This window comes from Lissotriton helveticus, chromosome 5_1, assembly GCF_964261635.1.
Source record: "Lissotriton helveticus chromosome 5_1, aLisHel1.1, whole genome shotgun sequence".
NCBI classification, from domain to species: Eukaryota; Metazoa; Chordata; class Amphibia; order Caudata; family Salamandridae; genus Lissotriton; species Lissotriton helveticus.
Window position 1 is genome coordinate 728,881,539 of NC_136065.1, and position 17,479 is coordinate 728,899,017.

General features: G+C 48.7%; 1 protein-coding gene across 2 annotated transcripts in view; it reads left to right on the forward strand.

Moving 5' to 3' along the window:
* ARL6 (ARF like GTPase 6) overlaps nucleotides 1-17,479 on the forward strand; it is a 474,385-nt gene that overhangs the window by 314,072 nt on the left and 142,834 nt on the right. For both annotated transcript variants that reach the window (XM_078643198.1, XM_078643199.1), the window contains exon 5: nucleotides 11,964-12,058. In XM_078643198.1, the coding sequence (XP_078499324.1) occupies nucleotides 11,964-12,058 (95 nt within the window). The remainder of the gene's footprint in view (nucleotides 1-11,963; nucleotides 12,059-17,479) is intronic.

Consider the following 17,479-nt stretch of genomic DNA (forward strand, 5'->3'; position numbering starts at 1 on the left):
AAGGCAGAGCCTTCTTGGGCCTGACTGGGTATTACAGAAAATTTGTAAAGAACTATGGGTCCATTGTGACACCATTGAATGATCTGACATCCAAGAAGATGCCCAAAAAGGTTCAGTGGACAGTTAGCTGTCAAAGGGCATTTGATGACCTGAAGAAGGCCATGTGCTCTGCACCAATCCTTAAGAGTCCTGACTACTCCAAACAGTTCATTGTTCAAACAGATGCTTCTGAGTTGGGGGTGGGAGCTGTGCTTTCACAACTTAATATAGATGGTCAAGACCAGCCCATTGCTTTCAATAGCAGAAGGCTGACCCCCAGAGAGAAACGTTGGTCAGCCATTGAGAGGGAGGCCTTTGCTGTGGTTTGGGTCCTGAAGAAGCTGAGGCCATACTTGTTTGGTACTCACTTCCTAATTCAGACAGACCATAAGCCCCTCTTGTGGCTTAATCAGATGAAGGGTGAAAACCCCAAACTACTCAGGTGATCCATTTTGTCCCTACAGGGGATGGACTTTACAGTGGAGCACCGCCCAGGGACTGACCATGGTAATGCAGATGGTCTCTCTAGGTACTTCCACTTAGAACATGAAGACTTATCTGGTCAAGGTTAAGTTTAATGTCCCTGCGTTTGGGGGGGGGGGGGTTGTGTAGGAGAGTAGGGTCTGCTATCCTATGGTCACCCCAATTTTTTGCTTTTTGCTTTACTGGTTTTCGACTTAATGTGGCTGTGGGCCTGCTAATCAGACCCACAGCCTGCTGTTCTCTCTCTAAAATTCACAGACATGTACTATAGGTACATCACCAATTTGGTACTGGACACCTTGTCAGCCCCTGTACCATGCACTATAGGTGCTCAGGGCATAGGTGCATCCAAGGCCTACCAGGGGCTGCAGCATATCTTTTGCCACCCCTGGCTGGTACTTAAATCGACACAACTGACTGTTCACATAGCTGGGGCAAGGTGGTGTAATCACCCCTTGCTTAGATATAGTATACCTATATCTAAACCTATATCTGGACACATATGTACCTATAAGTCACTCCTATGGCAGGCCTTTACAATCCTGGAGGCAGAGTGCTTGGTTTTATGTGAGATGGTGCTCTAGCATGAGCTGAGCCTGTCTGCAGTGTTCGGAACCATTTCCTTACTGCTGTTCCAGTGATACTGCCATACCATATACTCCTTAAGTGCATTATAATCCTCGCGGTTAATGCTAATGTTGGTTTGGCTTTATCAAAACATGTCGTGTTTGGTGTCATACACTTTGGAATACTACCCCCTCGCCAGTTCTGGCGACGGGGGTAGCATTCCACCCTTCTAGAGGGAGAAGACATGTTACTTTACTGAATACGCGGTTAATCCTAACCAGAGCCCCAGCATCACAAAATGGATGCTGCTGCCACAGACACATGTCTGGCCTCCTGCTGCTGACGGAAACTTGGCAGAGGACGCCTGGACAAAGGGTTTCCTGTCACAGGGAGGTGTCACACCACCCCAGACAGGAGATAGTGGATTGTAGCAGGGAGGGTTGAAAGAAACTAGACACTGCCTGGGGCGCACAAGGTGTCCCTGAGCAGATTCCAGTCAAACCGGTTCTGGGGCACTCCTGCCCCAGTCTTGGCGCGAAGCTGGACAAAGGGAAAGGGGTGTAACCACCCCCTTCCCAGGTCCCACCCATAGGAGGGACCTAGCAGGTAATCCAGCCTCCAGATTTGGAATATAGGTGGGAGCAGTGCCAATGCAGATCAGATTATCCTGACTGAAACTTATGAAACGAAACTCTGGACCCTTCGACATCCTACTCGACGTAGAAGACTGAAGAATGTCGCTTGTGGTCAAGGAGTGACCACCCTGTGCAAACAGGCACCATCCAGCACCTCGACGTTTGCTTTGTTGCAGTTCCCGCCGGAACTCGAGCGACAGAGATCGACAAGACCCAGCGTGCCTGCCTTCTAACAGCCCGATCCACAGTCCCTGCAAAGCTGAGACCCGTGGAGGCGACCTGAAGCGTGGGAGCGGCCATCTTGGAGGAACAACAAAGCGCTGACCGTGCAGCACCCGAGGCTCCCTCGAAGCTGTGCATTGGAGTTTGAGAAGCTCCAGCCCCGAGCAGCTTTTGCACCGAAGCTCACCCCTCCACACTCGACGAGTGCTGCGTGGGGCCCTTATGCATTTTCCTGCTCGACGCGTTGGTCCGGTCGCTTGCCCGTTGGCTAGTGGCCCCAGAACCGACGAACCTAAGAATTTACACAGCTGGTCTGGTTGCTCCAGACTGGCCCTCGCTCCCCTGAAAAGGAGCACCCGCTCTGACCATGCTGGTCCGAGTGTTAAGCCTTCTTCGAATCCTGCGTGGGTTGCCTTTGCCAAGGTTTGTTGACTCCGATCCGGAAGCCGACACCGCCGACAGCGAGAGCCTTCGTGGGACAGCTCGTGATTCACTCCAGGACATCCTCGGTGCCCCAGAGTCCACGTGGCAGCGGAGACAAGGCACCCGACATCAACCTGATAGCGCCCGACATCGCCTGGTTCCTTCCTGGTCACTGGCTAGTGACCCAGACTCTGTCCCCTCTGCTTTCAGGTACTCTTCAACTTCGATCCACCCTTGGATCGCACCGGACACTTCTCTTCTGGACGCCTGCAGCATCTTCATCTCCAGGCACCATAGAACTGCTTGACGAAACCCGACACATCTTTGCACCTGTGCACCCGCTTCCTGTGGGTGAGGTAATACTTGAACGCCAGTGCTCCTGTAGGGGTTAACACATTTAGGGGCCCGATGTAGGTAGCCAAATACCGGTCGGTAACGGCCGAAATTCGGTAAAATCGGCCATTACCGACCGGTATCAGTGCAACGAGATGTATGTCACCAAAAACGTACCGAATCGGTAAATACCAGTCGGTAAAACACCGAATCGGTATTACACGAATCGGAATTTACCGAATACATAATCTCCGAATCGGTAAATAAGAAATGGTAAGTTACCGAATCGGTAAAGACCGAATTCATATTTACCGAGTCGGTAAATAAGAAGTGGTAAAAAAGGCCATTTGAGATGTAGCAAAGTCAGGAAATAGTCGGTAATTACCATGGATTGGGAGCAGGTGAAAACCAGGAACAGGATATATAAGAAGCTCCCAAAATGCAACAGTACACCCACAATGGCGGCCTTCTACGTTATTGCAAGGCGGCTACGGATACAGGCAGCAGGAGAGAGGGTCTGGCTAAGGGAGGAGCAGGTGTATAGGCAGAGGATCACCCTCTTCCAACTCACTGAAGCTGAGATCCTGCAAAGGTACCGACTCCACCCCAGAACAATCCTGAACTTGATCAGGGACCTCCACCCATATCTGGAACACCCAACCCCAAGAGCACATGCCATCCAACCACATGTACAGGTGCTGTGCTGCCTACACCTCCTTGCCTCTGGGAGCTACCAGCACGTGATAGCCACTGTAGGCGGAGTTTCCCAGAGCTGCCTGTCACGCTTCTTCAGAAAGTTCCTAAACGCCATGATGCAGAGGATGGAGCACTACATTGAGTTCCCTGAGACACCTGCAGAACTAGCAAGGACAAAAACCGAATTCTATCAGCTTGCACAGTTCCCGCACATAATAGGCTGCATCGATGGGACGCACATCCCATTATGCCCACCTGCAGCAACTGAGCACATTTACAGGAACCGGAAATCCACACATTCAATCAATGTGCAGGTGATCTGCAACGCTAGCAACATGATAACGGACATCGTAGCCAAATATCCTGGGAGTACCCACGACTCCTACATCTTCACCAACAGTGGGATATACAGACGCCTTGTTGCTGGTGATTTTGGTGATGGATACCTGCTGGGTAAGTATGTGTGAGACACCCTGACAGTTCATGCTGAAGGAGCACTCCTGAGTATGTGAATAATCTAATGATCCTTTCCCACCCAGGTGACAGTGCATATGCCCTGCGTTCATTTGTGCTCACCCCCTACCTGAACCCATCCAACAGGAGTGAAAGGCGTTATAACCGGGCACACAGAACAACACGTAGCGTTGTGGAAAGAACATTTGGCCTACTGAAAAGTAGATTCAGGTGCCTCCATAAGAGTGGAGGTGCACGGCAATACACGCCAATTATCTGTTGCAAGATTATTGCGACCTGCGCCATGCTGCACAATCTTGCCACCAAGGATGGCACAGAGATAGAACTCACATATCATGAGGACATTGATGATGGGACAGTACAAGCAGATCACAATGCAGCAGGAGTAGCCCCAGCAACAGATGGTCGACTGCGACGTGCTGAAATTACCAACAGATACTTCTAATTGAGCGAAGACACACAGCCATGTCCAGTGATTTGAACACTCACTTTAATGTACACAACTGCACCTTCCAAAAAATAACTATAATCAAATTAAATTCACTTTGCACAATGTCTGCCAAAGTTTCCTCACTTTGACCTGTCATGTGCGCATTAATTATGTCACTGCTTGCGCTTACGCATGGTGTTTTGCGAGGCACGGGGCTGGGGGTCTACATGTGAAGTGGTGCCGGTGTCTTCGGCATGGAGTCTGCTGCTCCTACGTATGTCCTGAACAGGCGTGCTGGACCCACTCCTGCTCGTTGTCTCCTCAGTGTCCCCAACAACCATGTTGCCACCTGTGGCTGTCAGCTGGGTCAGCATTGCCTCCATTGCTGAGGTCACCCTACCCATCCCCCGGGACAAGTCACTGCAGCAGTGAACAATGTCAGTCTGCAGATTTACAGAGCGGCGACACTGCAGGGTGGTGGAGGTTGCCAAGCGGTTGATCGACTGATTGAGCAGCCTGACCTCGCGCCTATACCTGCGCCTCTCCTCTTGGTCACTTTGCAGCCTGTCACAGAGGGTGCCCATGCGCTCCTCCATGCCCATCACCCCCTCTGCCATGGACTCCATCCCTTTGCCCATTGCCTCCATCCCTTTACCCATGGCCTCCATTCCCCTTGCCATGGCACCAATCCCACGATCAATGTCCGACATCCTGGTATTGAGGATGCGCACCTGCCGGTGCACAGCCATGATGCCTCTGGCCTGCATACGCTGGACTTTCACCATTGTGGCTTCAAGCCCAGCGAAGACACCCTGCACATCCTGCCCCTCATCCGGCTCTCGTGCCCTACGGACACAGTCACCAGCACGGCCAGATCCCTGTGAGCCAAGTTGTCCAGCGTGGCCAGACATTGTTGGTGCAGTAGGTCTGGGAGCCACTACCACTTCCTCATCGGAGCTCTCCAGTATGCGTAAAGGTGGGACATCCTGCCTTCTTGGCCCCACGCGCACAGGGGACCCTGAGCTGGGTGTTGTAGCTCCTGCTGGTGCTGGCTGTGGCTGTGTGTCAAACAGCAGGGGCGAGAGTGGCTGAGCATTGGTGTCGTCCTCCATTGCTGTGGGTGCCTGGGGTGTGGATGTGTCCTCAGGGACAGTGGTAGGTCCAGCAGTGTCTTTTGCCTTCTCCCGCGCTGCCGATGTTGTGGCACTACACTCCCCTCCCAGCGCTGCTCTGCGCGATGACTCTCCTGTGAACAGACATGGACAATGATCAGCTGCCTGTTTTGCCAACACAGATTCCTAACACACATTGGCATTTACCTAGACTGTTTGTGCATGGGGAGTGTGGCATGGCATGCAGGGTTTGGTGTTGGCAGCTGTGATGTATGTACCTATGACTACAACTACCATGATGCATTGCTGGGGACTACAGTCCTGTGTGCTGGATTGTGAGTGATTCACCCACATTGGGGAAGGGGCCTGGGAATGGGTGGGGTACATGTACATGCATCTTACCTTTCTTACTTGCAGCTCTGGCTGAGCTATCAGCATCCCCAATCCCATGTATGCTTTCATGCTCCATGGTTGATTCAACAAGCTGCTCCAGGTCGGTGAGGCTTAGGGCACGGCTCTTCCCCCCACCAGTTGCTGCTGATTCCTTCCTCTGGGTGGCTAGTTTTTTCTTGGTGGTGATCCTCAGATCATACCACCTCTTCTTCATGTCGTCAATGTCTCTGTGGGTCACTCCTAGAGCATTGACCTTGCTCTGTATTGCCAGCCAGGTGGTCCGCTTTACAGACTCTGCAACATGCAGAGACTGTTTCCCAAACAGCTGGCTGTAGTGCTGCACAACCTCCTCCACCAGCACCTGGAGCTCTGTGGAGCTAAATTTCATCTTTCTCTTCCTGTCACCTCCATCCTTTGGTGCCTCCTGGGACTCCATGCTGTTTCCCTTGATCTCACTGCTGCCTGCTCCTCTGTCTCCCTTCCAGCTCTCTCTGCAGTTCTGTTGCTCTGCACCTGCATGGGCGTGGCCACCTCCAGGTACTGGGGTGTGGTACTTGCACCTGATTGGCTGATCTCTCAGGTGCCAGGATGTGGGGTGTGGTGGGTGTCCCTGATTGGTGCACAGGCTCACATGACATGTATTCGAAATTTCGAGATCGGAATTTACCGATTCGGTATTTACCGATTCGGTATTTACCGATTCGGTAAATTCCGAATCGTTGTCTCCCATTCATTCCTATGGGACTGGAAGGCCATAGGGTTGTATGGGTGTTGCCGAGTCGGAATTTACCGATTCGGTAGATACCGATTCGGTATTTACCGGCTTTTAATACCGATTGATACCGAATCTGTATTTTTTACCGGATTTTTACCTACATTTGGGTTTCCGGTTCATAAATACCGATTCGGTATGAGTCGGTATTTATGAACCGGTAAAAAAAAATTACCTACATCGGGCCCTTAGTGTCTAAGTCTAAAGTTTTGTCCTTCTAGTCCAGTCGGAAGACTCTTAAAACTGTAACTCGATAACTTTTACGCACCATTGACTTTGCATTGGTGCATGCTTGTGCTTTCTGCACTGCACCCGAATCCCGCGGGCTACTCCCGTCCTAACTGCTGTTAGTCCAGTGTAGTCCCAGCGATTCCCAAGGCCCTAGGCCTTACCCCCGATCGATTAGTGATTTTTATACCACTTTATTGATATATGGTTTGAGTGGCCACCGGCCTCATCCAAAACGTGCAACTTGTCTATGTTATACTGTGCTTTTATTTAAACGCTTGTGCTTCATTGCTCATAAAGAGTAGTGGGGATTATTCTGAGAATAAATACATATATTTTTATAATATATCACTTGTGTGGTGTCCTTTCATTTGATATTACAGGATTGCATATGGTAAAACAGCTGGCTTCACATGTCCTCTTGAGTTAAGCCTTTAGGCTGCTTAGTCCATGCTACCACTAGGATAGCTTGTCTTTAAGGTTAACTTACAACCATCAACATAAGGGATTGTTTGGACTGATACAGGGTGCCCACAGAACTGTGGACATCATACATCAGGCCAACTTCTCACAAAACTGGATTCAGTAATCGTTCAAGCTGCACAAAAGGGATCTAGGAACCCTTCATCTCCAATCGCGGCTCCACCTGATAGAGACGCTAGGCGCCTGGATACCATTGGCAAGCGTGTTTCAACGATGGCAGCTACCACGGTCTGAGCTGCTAACTCATTGGCCATCCTGGGCAGATATGACCGGCAAATGTGGTCAGATATCTCGTCATACATAGACCAACTTCCAGAACCTTCTAAGTCTGAAGCGCAAAAGATCCTACAGGGAGGTGAAAGGATCTCAGCTGAGATTATTGATTCTGCTGTTGATGTGGCCTCAACTGGCTTCAGGCAATTGGCAGGTGCTGCTGTCCTGCGTAGGCAAGGTTGGCTACGTTCCACTTCGTTCCGTCAAGAAGTGCAAACAAAGGTATTGGATATGCCTTATGACGGAAAGTTTCTGTTTGGTCCGCAAGTGGAAGAAGCCCTGCAGACAATCAAAAAGGATACAGAAACCGCTAAATCCTTGGGCACTCTGCAATTTTGTAAGCCGTCCTTTCGAGGAGCGAGAGGACGTGGATCGTTCTCTAACCGAGGCGGATATACACAACAGTCCTCTTACAGGCAGGGGAATCAACGCTATCAAACACAGCGTTATCAATCCTTTGGTCAACGAAACAATAATTACTCCCAGAACAAGAGGAGACCGGCCTACTGCGGAAAGGATAAACGGCAATGAGCCTTATCACCTGCCACCGCTTCTGTCCCAATCTCATGCACAAATTGGAGGACAAATATCGAAATTCTACTCAAAATGGTAATCGATAACATCGGACAGGTGGGTCCTGGACATTGTGGCCAAGGGCCATGCCCTCGAATTAGAACAGTTTCCTCTGAACGTTCCCCCAAGGGGACCATCTCCAGCTCATCTAAAGGAGCTGTTTACCCAAATCAATTTGATGTTGAAGAAAGGAGCAATCGAGAAGGTTCCTCAAACTCTGAGGGGAACAGGATTCTACTCCAGATTTTTTCTAATAAAGAAGAAGTCTGGAGAATGGCGTCCAATTCTGGATCTCCGTGCCCTAGACAAATATCTGAAAAAGCTAACATTCAGAATGTTATCGCTACAGGAAATACTGCATCTCCTATCGGCTGGAGACTACATGGCCACCTTGGATCTCCAAGATGCATATTTCCACATCCCCATCTTACCTCGACACAGAAAGTTCCTGCGATTCAGAGTGGCTGGCAGGGATTATCAATTCAAGGTCCTTCCCTTTGGACTGCGCTCGGCACCCAGGGTCTTTACAAAGGTCCTGGCTCCGGTAGCAGCACACCTCCGGCTGGAGGGAATACAAATATTTCCATATTTGGACGACTGCCTTATCAAGGCCAGTTCTTATGCAGACACAGACAACCATTTACAACAGTGTCTAGCTCTCTTTCAGTCTCTGGGCCTTTCCATCAACGTCAGCAAGTCCCAGTTGGTACCATCCTGAAGACAAGCTTTCTTGGGAGCGACCCTAGACAACCAGCTGCTCCAAGCCTTCATGTCGGACGAAAGACAAGTCGGAATACAGGACATGGCTCGAAATCTAATTTAAAAAAAGTCCGTTTCATTCCGACAGTTCAAATCCTTTCTGGTAATGGTATCGTCTTGCATTCCGTGGATACCGAATTGCCGTCTCAGAATGAGGCCTCTTCAAGAAGAACTCAGCTTACAATGGCTGCAGGTCTCGGGTTCATGAGAGGACCTCATCCAGATCACCCCTCGCATGCAGGGTTCCCTTCTCTGCTGGATGCAAAGAAGGAATCTGCAACAGGGCTGCGCGTTACTTCAGGATGCATCAAACTATACGATCACCACGGACCCATCACTCGAAGGCTGGGGAGCTCATCTCCAGGGACTGACAATCAGCAGCAAATGGAGCACTCAGCAGAAACGTCGGCACATCAATCTGTTGGAGCTGAGAGCCATCTTCCTTGCCCTCAAATCATTTCGAGCAATCATTCAAGGAGCCACTGTATTGGTTCGCACGAACAATACGACAAGTATGCCCAATGTCAACAAACAGGGAGGGACAAGATCGGCTCTCCTGTCTCAGGAAGCCTAGGAGCTATGGGGATGGGCAATACGACACAGAATCAATCTTCTGGCGGTGCATGTACCGGCAACAGAGAACGTTCTTGCAGACACTCTCAGCAGGACAACAGTGTCCACTCACGAGTGGGAACTTCGTCAACAGACGGTGGATCGGATCTTTCGGCAGTGGGGTCATCCAGATCTAGACCTCTTTGCGACCAAGAAGAACAGCAAATGCCGGTTCCTTGCAAGTTGGCATCCCCACAAAAACTCTCAGGGGAATGCGTTTTCAATCAACTGGTCTCAAATATATGCCTACGCTTTTCCACCGATACCGTTATTTCCCAAAGTCCTGCGGAAGATGAAGAAGGAACCGTGTCGGCTGATTCTTATTGCCCCCAGATGGCCTCGCCAATATTGGTTCACTGAGCTCCTTCTCCTATCGGAGTGCGAACCAATCCAGTTGCGTCCAACTCCGGACCTGCTCTCCATCCAGAACGGTCAGATTTACCATCCGGACCCGACATCTCTGAAGTTAGCGGCCTGGCGCCTGAATACCTTGAGTTCGCCCACCTAAACATTCCTGCAGATTATAAGGAAGTACTAGCCAAAGCAAGAGCACCTGCTACTATAAAGACGTACAGTCTCAAATGGAAACGTTTTTGTATCTGGTGTCGTACAGCTGGAATTCATCCTCTTTTGGCTAAACCAGAACAAATCTTACCTTTTTTTCTTACATCTGGCAAAATCAGGATTGTCTCATGCAACCCTAAAGGTTTCCTGGCAGCGATTTCAAGATACCGACAAGATGGGACCACTTCTCTTTATTCTTCAAGAATTATACAACAATTCTTTAAAGGTCTTTTCAGAATGTTCCCTCCAGTACGTCGTCCACCACCATCGTGGCATCTTAGTGTAGTGTTAGCGCAGCTCATGCGCCATCCTTTTGAGCCTATCCACAAAGCCGATTTGAAATTCCTTACGTGGAAGGTGTCACTTTTATTGGCTTTGACTTCCTCTAGAAGAGTCAGTGATATCCAGGCTTTCACAGTTCATCATCCTTTCTTACAGTTCACAAATGACTCGGTGGTGCTCCGCACGAATCCAAAATGTATACCTAAGGTGCCTTCGGACTTCCACCTTAACGAGCCTGTCATCTTAAAGACATTCTTTCCTAACCCACAATCCCCTGCAGAAAGGGCATTGCATACACTGGACATTAAGAGATGTTTAAAGTTCTATTTGCAGAGAACTTCTATGTTGCGCAAATCTGAACAACTATTTATCACCTATGGTACGATTCGTAAAGGCCAAGCAGTATCTAAGCAAACAATTGCGAGATGGATCTCTGCAGCTATTGACTTTTGCCATAAACAAGCAGGATGACCTTTGGAAGCAGCTCCTAGAGCGCACTCTACAAGGGCAGTGTCTTCCTCAACTGCTCTTTTCGCTGGAGTCCCTCTCCAGCACATCTGCAGAGCGGCGACCTGGGCCAGTCGGCATACTTTCACCAAACACTACTGTTTGGATGCAGCCAGCGAGACCGATTCTTCAGTGGGTCAAGCAGTTCTGCGTAATCTTTTCAAATAAGGTGAGCATCTGTTTCCCACCTCCTCTTACTGCTGTCAGACGCTTGTTATGCTTATTTTATTGTGCACATGCTCCAGTATTTGCATTTTATCATGCTTTTAGTGATGTGATTATTTATATATATACACACACACACACACATATATATATATATATATATATATATATATATATATATATACATATATATATACATATATATTTCATGGTTATGTGCATCTCATATTTACCAGCTTATGCTACAAAGAGCGTCTTCCAGGCACGGATGTGTACTGCTATCTACTCTGATTCAGGCATATGAATCTATGAAAGACACCCCTAATACTGGAGAAGAACAATAGTTACTTACCTGTAATCTGTGGTTCTCCAGTATTGGTGTCTTTCATAGATTCACATGCAACCCGCCCACCTCCCCTCAGAGGCTCTTAGGCTACATTGGTTTACCATCACTCCTTGCGAGAAAATCTGAGAGCCTGAGCCTCTGGGGAGAACCTTCTGGTTGGTGCTCTCACCTGATTGGCTGCAGTTTGGTCTATACAAAATGACTAGGATAGTCAAGAGTGTGGAAGTTTTTTCTCCTGTAGCTTGGGCTACTTTACTTCCTGGTTGGGAATTACTGGTTTTACTATGATATTATGGCATATTATTGCTATTTTATGTACCGTGGGACTCCCACTCCGATGACGGGGAATTATTCAGGCATGAGAATCTATGAAAGACACCAATACTGGAGAACCACAGATTACAGGTAAGTAACTATTGTTCTTATGAGGCGCTGAAGCAAGTTGTGCAAAGGCATGTAGTATCCACTGTGCAAAACTTTAAATATTGCAACTCTTAGCGGAAGTGTTTAGTACCACTATCAGAACACTATCACAGGAAAGTACAATACATTGTTACAATTAATCAGTCTTAAATTTGTATTTTTTTTGCAGAGAAGGGCAGGCAATTATCTTTGTCATTGACAGCAGTGACAGGCTAAGAATGGTTGTGGCCAAAGAAGAACTTGATACCCTCCTTAACCATGCAGGTGAGATTGTTTGATTATCCTTTCCCTTGGTTTAGTGATTGGACAATAATTAATCTTAATAATCAAGATGCTGGGTGTCAGTGGATTGGGCTAAACTTCTATTGTTAGACATGTCATTAGTTCACATGTTGCCCTTTTTATCTGGAGCAATTGTAGCCGTGTCCCTTACCAGCTAAAGACGCACAAGATTCCCTCTTTAAACGCAACGTGGGGATACTATGATGACAAAATATGTATCTCAATCTCTGCAGTTACAAAATGTAAGAATAGACATTTGTGCTGCTAGTGCCAGGAAATGGATGCCAACTTCCCTTCTAAGCACGGATTTCCAGTGTGTGCCTTACACTAGGAGGCAAAAAATAATCTCACAAAAGTCATGGTGAGGCAACATTTCTTAACTGTTGTTTTAATTTAGCTGACAAAAAAATGAGGCTCACGTTTCAATAGCTAAATCTAAGTTTGGAATTCTTTTCCTCGGGGATAACTTAAGTTTCGACACAGTTCCCTAAGAAATGTATTCAACATGTTGTCTTCTTGGGCACTGACTTCTTCTCAGTGCCCCGATTTAAGAACATATTCAAAGTCTTCTTTTATTGTCTCATAACAAAGACAAACATTTCTTTGTCGTGCCTTCCATTAAAGAGTCTTAATAAGTATGTCCATTGTCCAGTCATAACCGCCTAGACCTCCTTGCCTCCTTATAAAGTATGTTTCAGTGCGTACAGATTTTAGAGGCTAGAGACTTGCCCCACATTAGATGACAAGATCAAATTAATCCCAGTCTATATATAGAGCAGTTATCAAAATGGCCCTTGAATTTTTATAATTGCACAATCTCAGGTACCACCCAATTTGTTCTCTAGGGTTTGCATGAAGACATATGCTCACAGTACAACACTTCCTCTTGAACACACTGAAAGGGACTATTATTCTCAGTTGAGACCTCCAGACTCTGTCAAACCATCCCATAATTCACCTGACCGTTTTTATCTACCTGGGCATATACCTTCCCTGAAAACACAGATATCTTACCTCCCTCTGTGACCAACCACCCATTAGGCTATAAAGAATAAGCACGATTAGCCCGATTTTAAACATACTCTGCTGTTAAGTTCATCTGATAATATCTGTGCCTGAATCCCAAGATCCTGCTCTAGCCCACCGTTCAAAAGCGGGAGGATCATACACGCCTGGTTTGTTGAAGCAAACTGGGGTCCTGATTCATAGTGTTAAACTTATACTTTGATGCAATTTTACTGTTTTTTGGTATTCACAGACTACAAGTTTAATTTTATTGCTAGCTAAAAACATGTAAGTTTTACCTTCAAACATACAAATATATACATGTATATATATACATAAACATGCAGCCTGAAACCATTCAACAGGCTAAAATCCAAGATTGCATTGCATTTTTCATTTAAAATAAAAATAAGTTTATATAGCATTTCTGTGATCACCTTCTTGGTCTACAGCGTCCTCTCTGTCTTCGGTTCGGGACTATTCACCGACTCTATTTCCTACACCGCCAGTTAGAGTGTCTCCAGTGGATGACATGACCACCTTCAATGAAGTCCTAAGCAGGGGAGCCAATAAGCTGAACTTTGAAATTACTACACAGGCTACCTCTTCATCAGTAATGTTTGAGACAGTCCATCACAGGTCCTCAGCAAGGGCTCTGCTCCCTCTGGTTCCGGGGCTGCTTGTACCAGCTCTACAATTATTTTTTACCACGGTAGGATTGGCTCTACCACACATTATTAAAAAGTACAAAGCTCCTGACCGGGACCCTCTGTTTCTTAGAACAGATCCACCACCGGATTCTTAATAGTGGCAGCAGCTAAGAAGGCGCATCCAGGGGTTGCCTCCTCTTTGGTTCCACCTGAGAAGGAAAGCAAACATATGGACTCCCTAGGGAAGAAGATGTGCAACACTTCTGCGTCTTATATGAAGGTTGCTAGTCCCTCCATGCTCCTGGGAGATACGACAGTTCGCTGTGGGATTCTCTTGCATTGTTCACCATAAGCTGCCCAAGGATGACCAACAAGACTTCCAAGAGATCTTACAGGAAGGTAGCCTTGTGGCAAAACCAGGTGATTAGCGCGCCGGCTGACTCTTCGTTTTTGCGGCACATGGATACTCGCACGGCATCTGTACCAGGCGCTCCGCCGGGCTGCGCTTAAAGGTCTCAAGCCTGAAGTGAAGCGCAGGATCATGAACCTCCCCTTCAGCGGAAACTCCCTGTTCAGCACCCATGCCGATGATGAGATGTCCAAAGTGAAATCAGAGTTGGACACGCTGAAGGCAGTCAGCTTTGAAAAACATAAAGAGTTCAGGCGCAGATACCGGCCTTCTGATCGTCTTCATTTCCAGGAGAGCGTTCAAGCCCCTCACTGGTCGTCACAACAGCAACAATCCAGGATGCATTAGCACCAACGTCGACGAGGAAGAGGGGTCTTTAGATCAACACCCTCCTCATAAAAACAGCCGGCAAAGCAATGAGCACTTGCTTCCCCCATCCCTGTTGCACAGTCCGGTGAGTGGAAGTATAAGGTTTCACTTGGACGAGTGGAGAAAAATCACAAAAGATAAATGGGTGCTCAACATTGTGCAGAATGTCTGCTTACCTGTTGGACCTGACCCTCTTGGCAGGGTCATCCCTAAACTTTTTGCCTTCCTCCAATACTCTCTCTGACCTGTTTTTGTTGGTTTAATGACTCTGGGCACTTTACCACTGCTGACCAGTGCTAAAGTGCATATGCTCTCCCTACTGTAAAGTGTACATGTGATTGATGTCCATGATTGGTTCATTGGATTTACTGTTAGTCCCCAGTAAAGTGCACCAGGAGTGCCAGGGCTTGTGAATGCCAATACTGCTAGTGGGCCTGCAGCGCTGGTTGCGCCACCCACAGAAGCAGCCCTTTTAAAATGTGTCTAGGGTCTGCCATTGCAGAACCTGCGTGCAGTCTGGTACTGTCATGCTGGCTGGGCAAGTGCACACACTTGCCAGCCCCTAAACCTTCCCTTAGCTTCATATTAGTCACCCCTATGGTAGGCCTGAGGGCAGGGTGCATTGTAAGTGTAAGGTAGGACATGCTCTGATGTGTGTGGCATGTCCTAATAGTGAATTACTGCCAAATTCGTTTTTCACTATTGTAAGGCTACCAGTTCCCTTTAGGCCAGATGGGCTGCTGGAATTATTACACTCTATAATCCCAGCAGGCTCAAGGAACATGGTAGAAATTAATGTTTAGTATGCCTGAACTCAGAATAATAAAATACTTCTTTTAGTAAAGTTTATTTTAATATCCTGGGTTTGCAAATGCTACTTTTAGAAAGCTAGCATTTGCTCGCCTAACCATTTCAGCCCGCCTCTGCTTGGATGTGGATCTGACTGTCTGGTGTGTGTGAGTGACAGGGCTGGGAATTGACAGGTGGTGAATAGCAGGATGACACCTTAGTGGGAGGTGGGAGTTTCCCTGAATGATGCATCAGGCTGTGCTCTGCCTCCACAATGCTGGCTCCGCCCTCCTGGGGAGCGACTGATGACTCAGCCTGCACCTGGCCCAGGAAGGACCGAAGCTTGTCAACAAAGTGCTCAGGCTGCACCTGTCTTCACAATGCTGGCTCCGCCCCCCTGGTGAGCGGCTGATGTGCCTGCCCTCACACTGAATGCAGAAGCAGAAGTACCCACCACAAGTGCTCAGGGACTGAGAGCAGTTATGCAGAGGCCCCCCTGGCCTGTAAGAACAAAAGAAACTGGGTATAAAAGTAGGAGCCCTGCTCCTTGTAAATTAGATCCTGTTTGCGCTACAGAAGAAACTCTGCCCGAAGAGAAGGACCTGGAAGGACTACAAGGAGGAGTGCTGTCTCTGGCCTGTGTCTGGTGCCTTGCTGCAGAAGGAGAGGAAAAGAAGAGACTACAAGAGACTTTTGCTTTTATTGAACTTTGTGCCAAACTTCTACTAAAGATCTCCAAGGGCTTGCTGTTGAACTTGCCCCCTGACCAGCGCCCCAGGAACAGTGGGCGCTACCCCTCTGAAGAAAGCTGCTGCTGGCATGTGCTGTGTGTGCCTACAGCGCCGAGTGGAGGAGAATTGAGAGCGCTGTGCCCTCCGCCACGCTCTCTGCCAATTCGTGCAGCCGTGTCCCTCCCCCGACCACTGTGACTGTGGCCTGATCGTGTGCCAGCTCCAAAGTGAAGACCGGCCCCACGCTGGTCCGAGCGCCGTGACTGTTCCTCGCTGAGCCGCACTCACATAGGAAAGGGAGGACCTGTCCGGTCCGAGCGTCGCCGCCTGTTTGCCCCCGAAGCACAGGCCGCCCCGCAAAGACAGGCACTGCCAAGATTGTGCCCCTCGTAACTTGGGCGCTGAGTCCCCTTGTCCCCGCAGCTGGGAAGTGACTCGCTGCAGGGCCTCGCCTGATCTGGGCACCGCGCCTCGTGGAGTGCACCCCCCTCAGCCCCGCCTGCTGCAGCCCCCCCCCCCCCCCTTCAGAGCCTGAAGCGAACCTTGCCGGGAGAATCCTGCCCCGTAACCGCACCGCCATCCCGGGTGCCCGGTGACCTGCCGCTGAGATCCGCAGGCCGCCGCACCCCCCAAGGAAGACAACGCGACGTGGGACAGCTCCCCTTGTAGCCGTCCGCTTCAACCAAGATCAGGAGCAGAAAGGTACTGTGCGCTGTGCCCCATCATTGTGTGCTTGGTAGGGAGAGAATCCAGACCGCGCCGCTCACGCAAGAGGCGTGGGGCGGGAGGAGACGCTCGGGCAGAAGCCGGGCCAAGCCCCCAAGAGCGCCGCAGCGCGGCACAGCGCTAACACAGGGTAGGAGGCCCCAAAACCCCTTTCCTGTGGGAACTTTGCCTTTTTGTCGTAACTACAAGAACTACCTAACGAAACAAGCTGAATAGAACTGTGACATTATTGAAAGTAACTGGAACCTTACATTCTCAAAGTAACCAAGACTGTATTTACAAGCCTGCTTCTAAAAAGTATATAAAGAGAATATATTTTTAATACAATACAGTTTGGTGTCATTGTGTGGTGGGTTGGTTGTGATGGTATGATATTGCAAATGTTTAACCCTATGTGCCCCAGAGATTAGCCTAGACTGCTTGCGCCACACTACCTAGAGGGTAAGCAGAGGTTGTTCTTGAAGGTAACTCTTAGCCCTGACGTGGAAGAGAGGGTCCCTGCTTGTCGCCAGTGCTGCACTGCGCCAACCAGAGACTCCCCTTTCCAACATTGGACGCAGCGGTGAGGATCGCGGATTTACATTTGCAGTGTCTTTACCTTAACTACTGACCATTGCACAGTGATGACAGTCCAGTAACTAAGCCACAGACTCTTTTTGATTTATGTTTTACTGAGAGAATCCCCATTTGTTGTGAAGTCATGCCTGGATCAGTCAGAATGGAG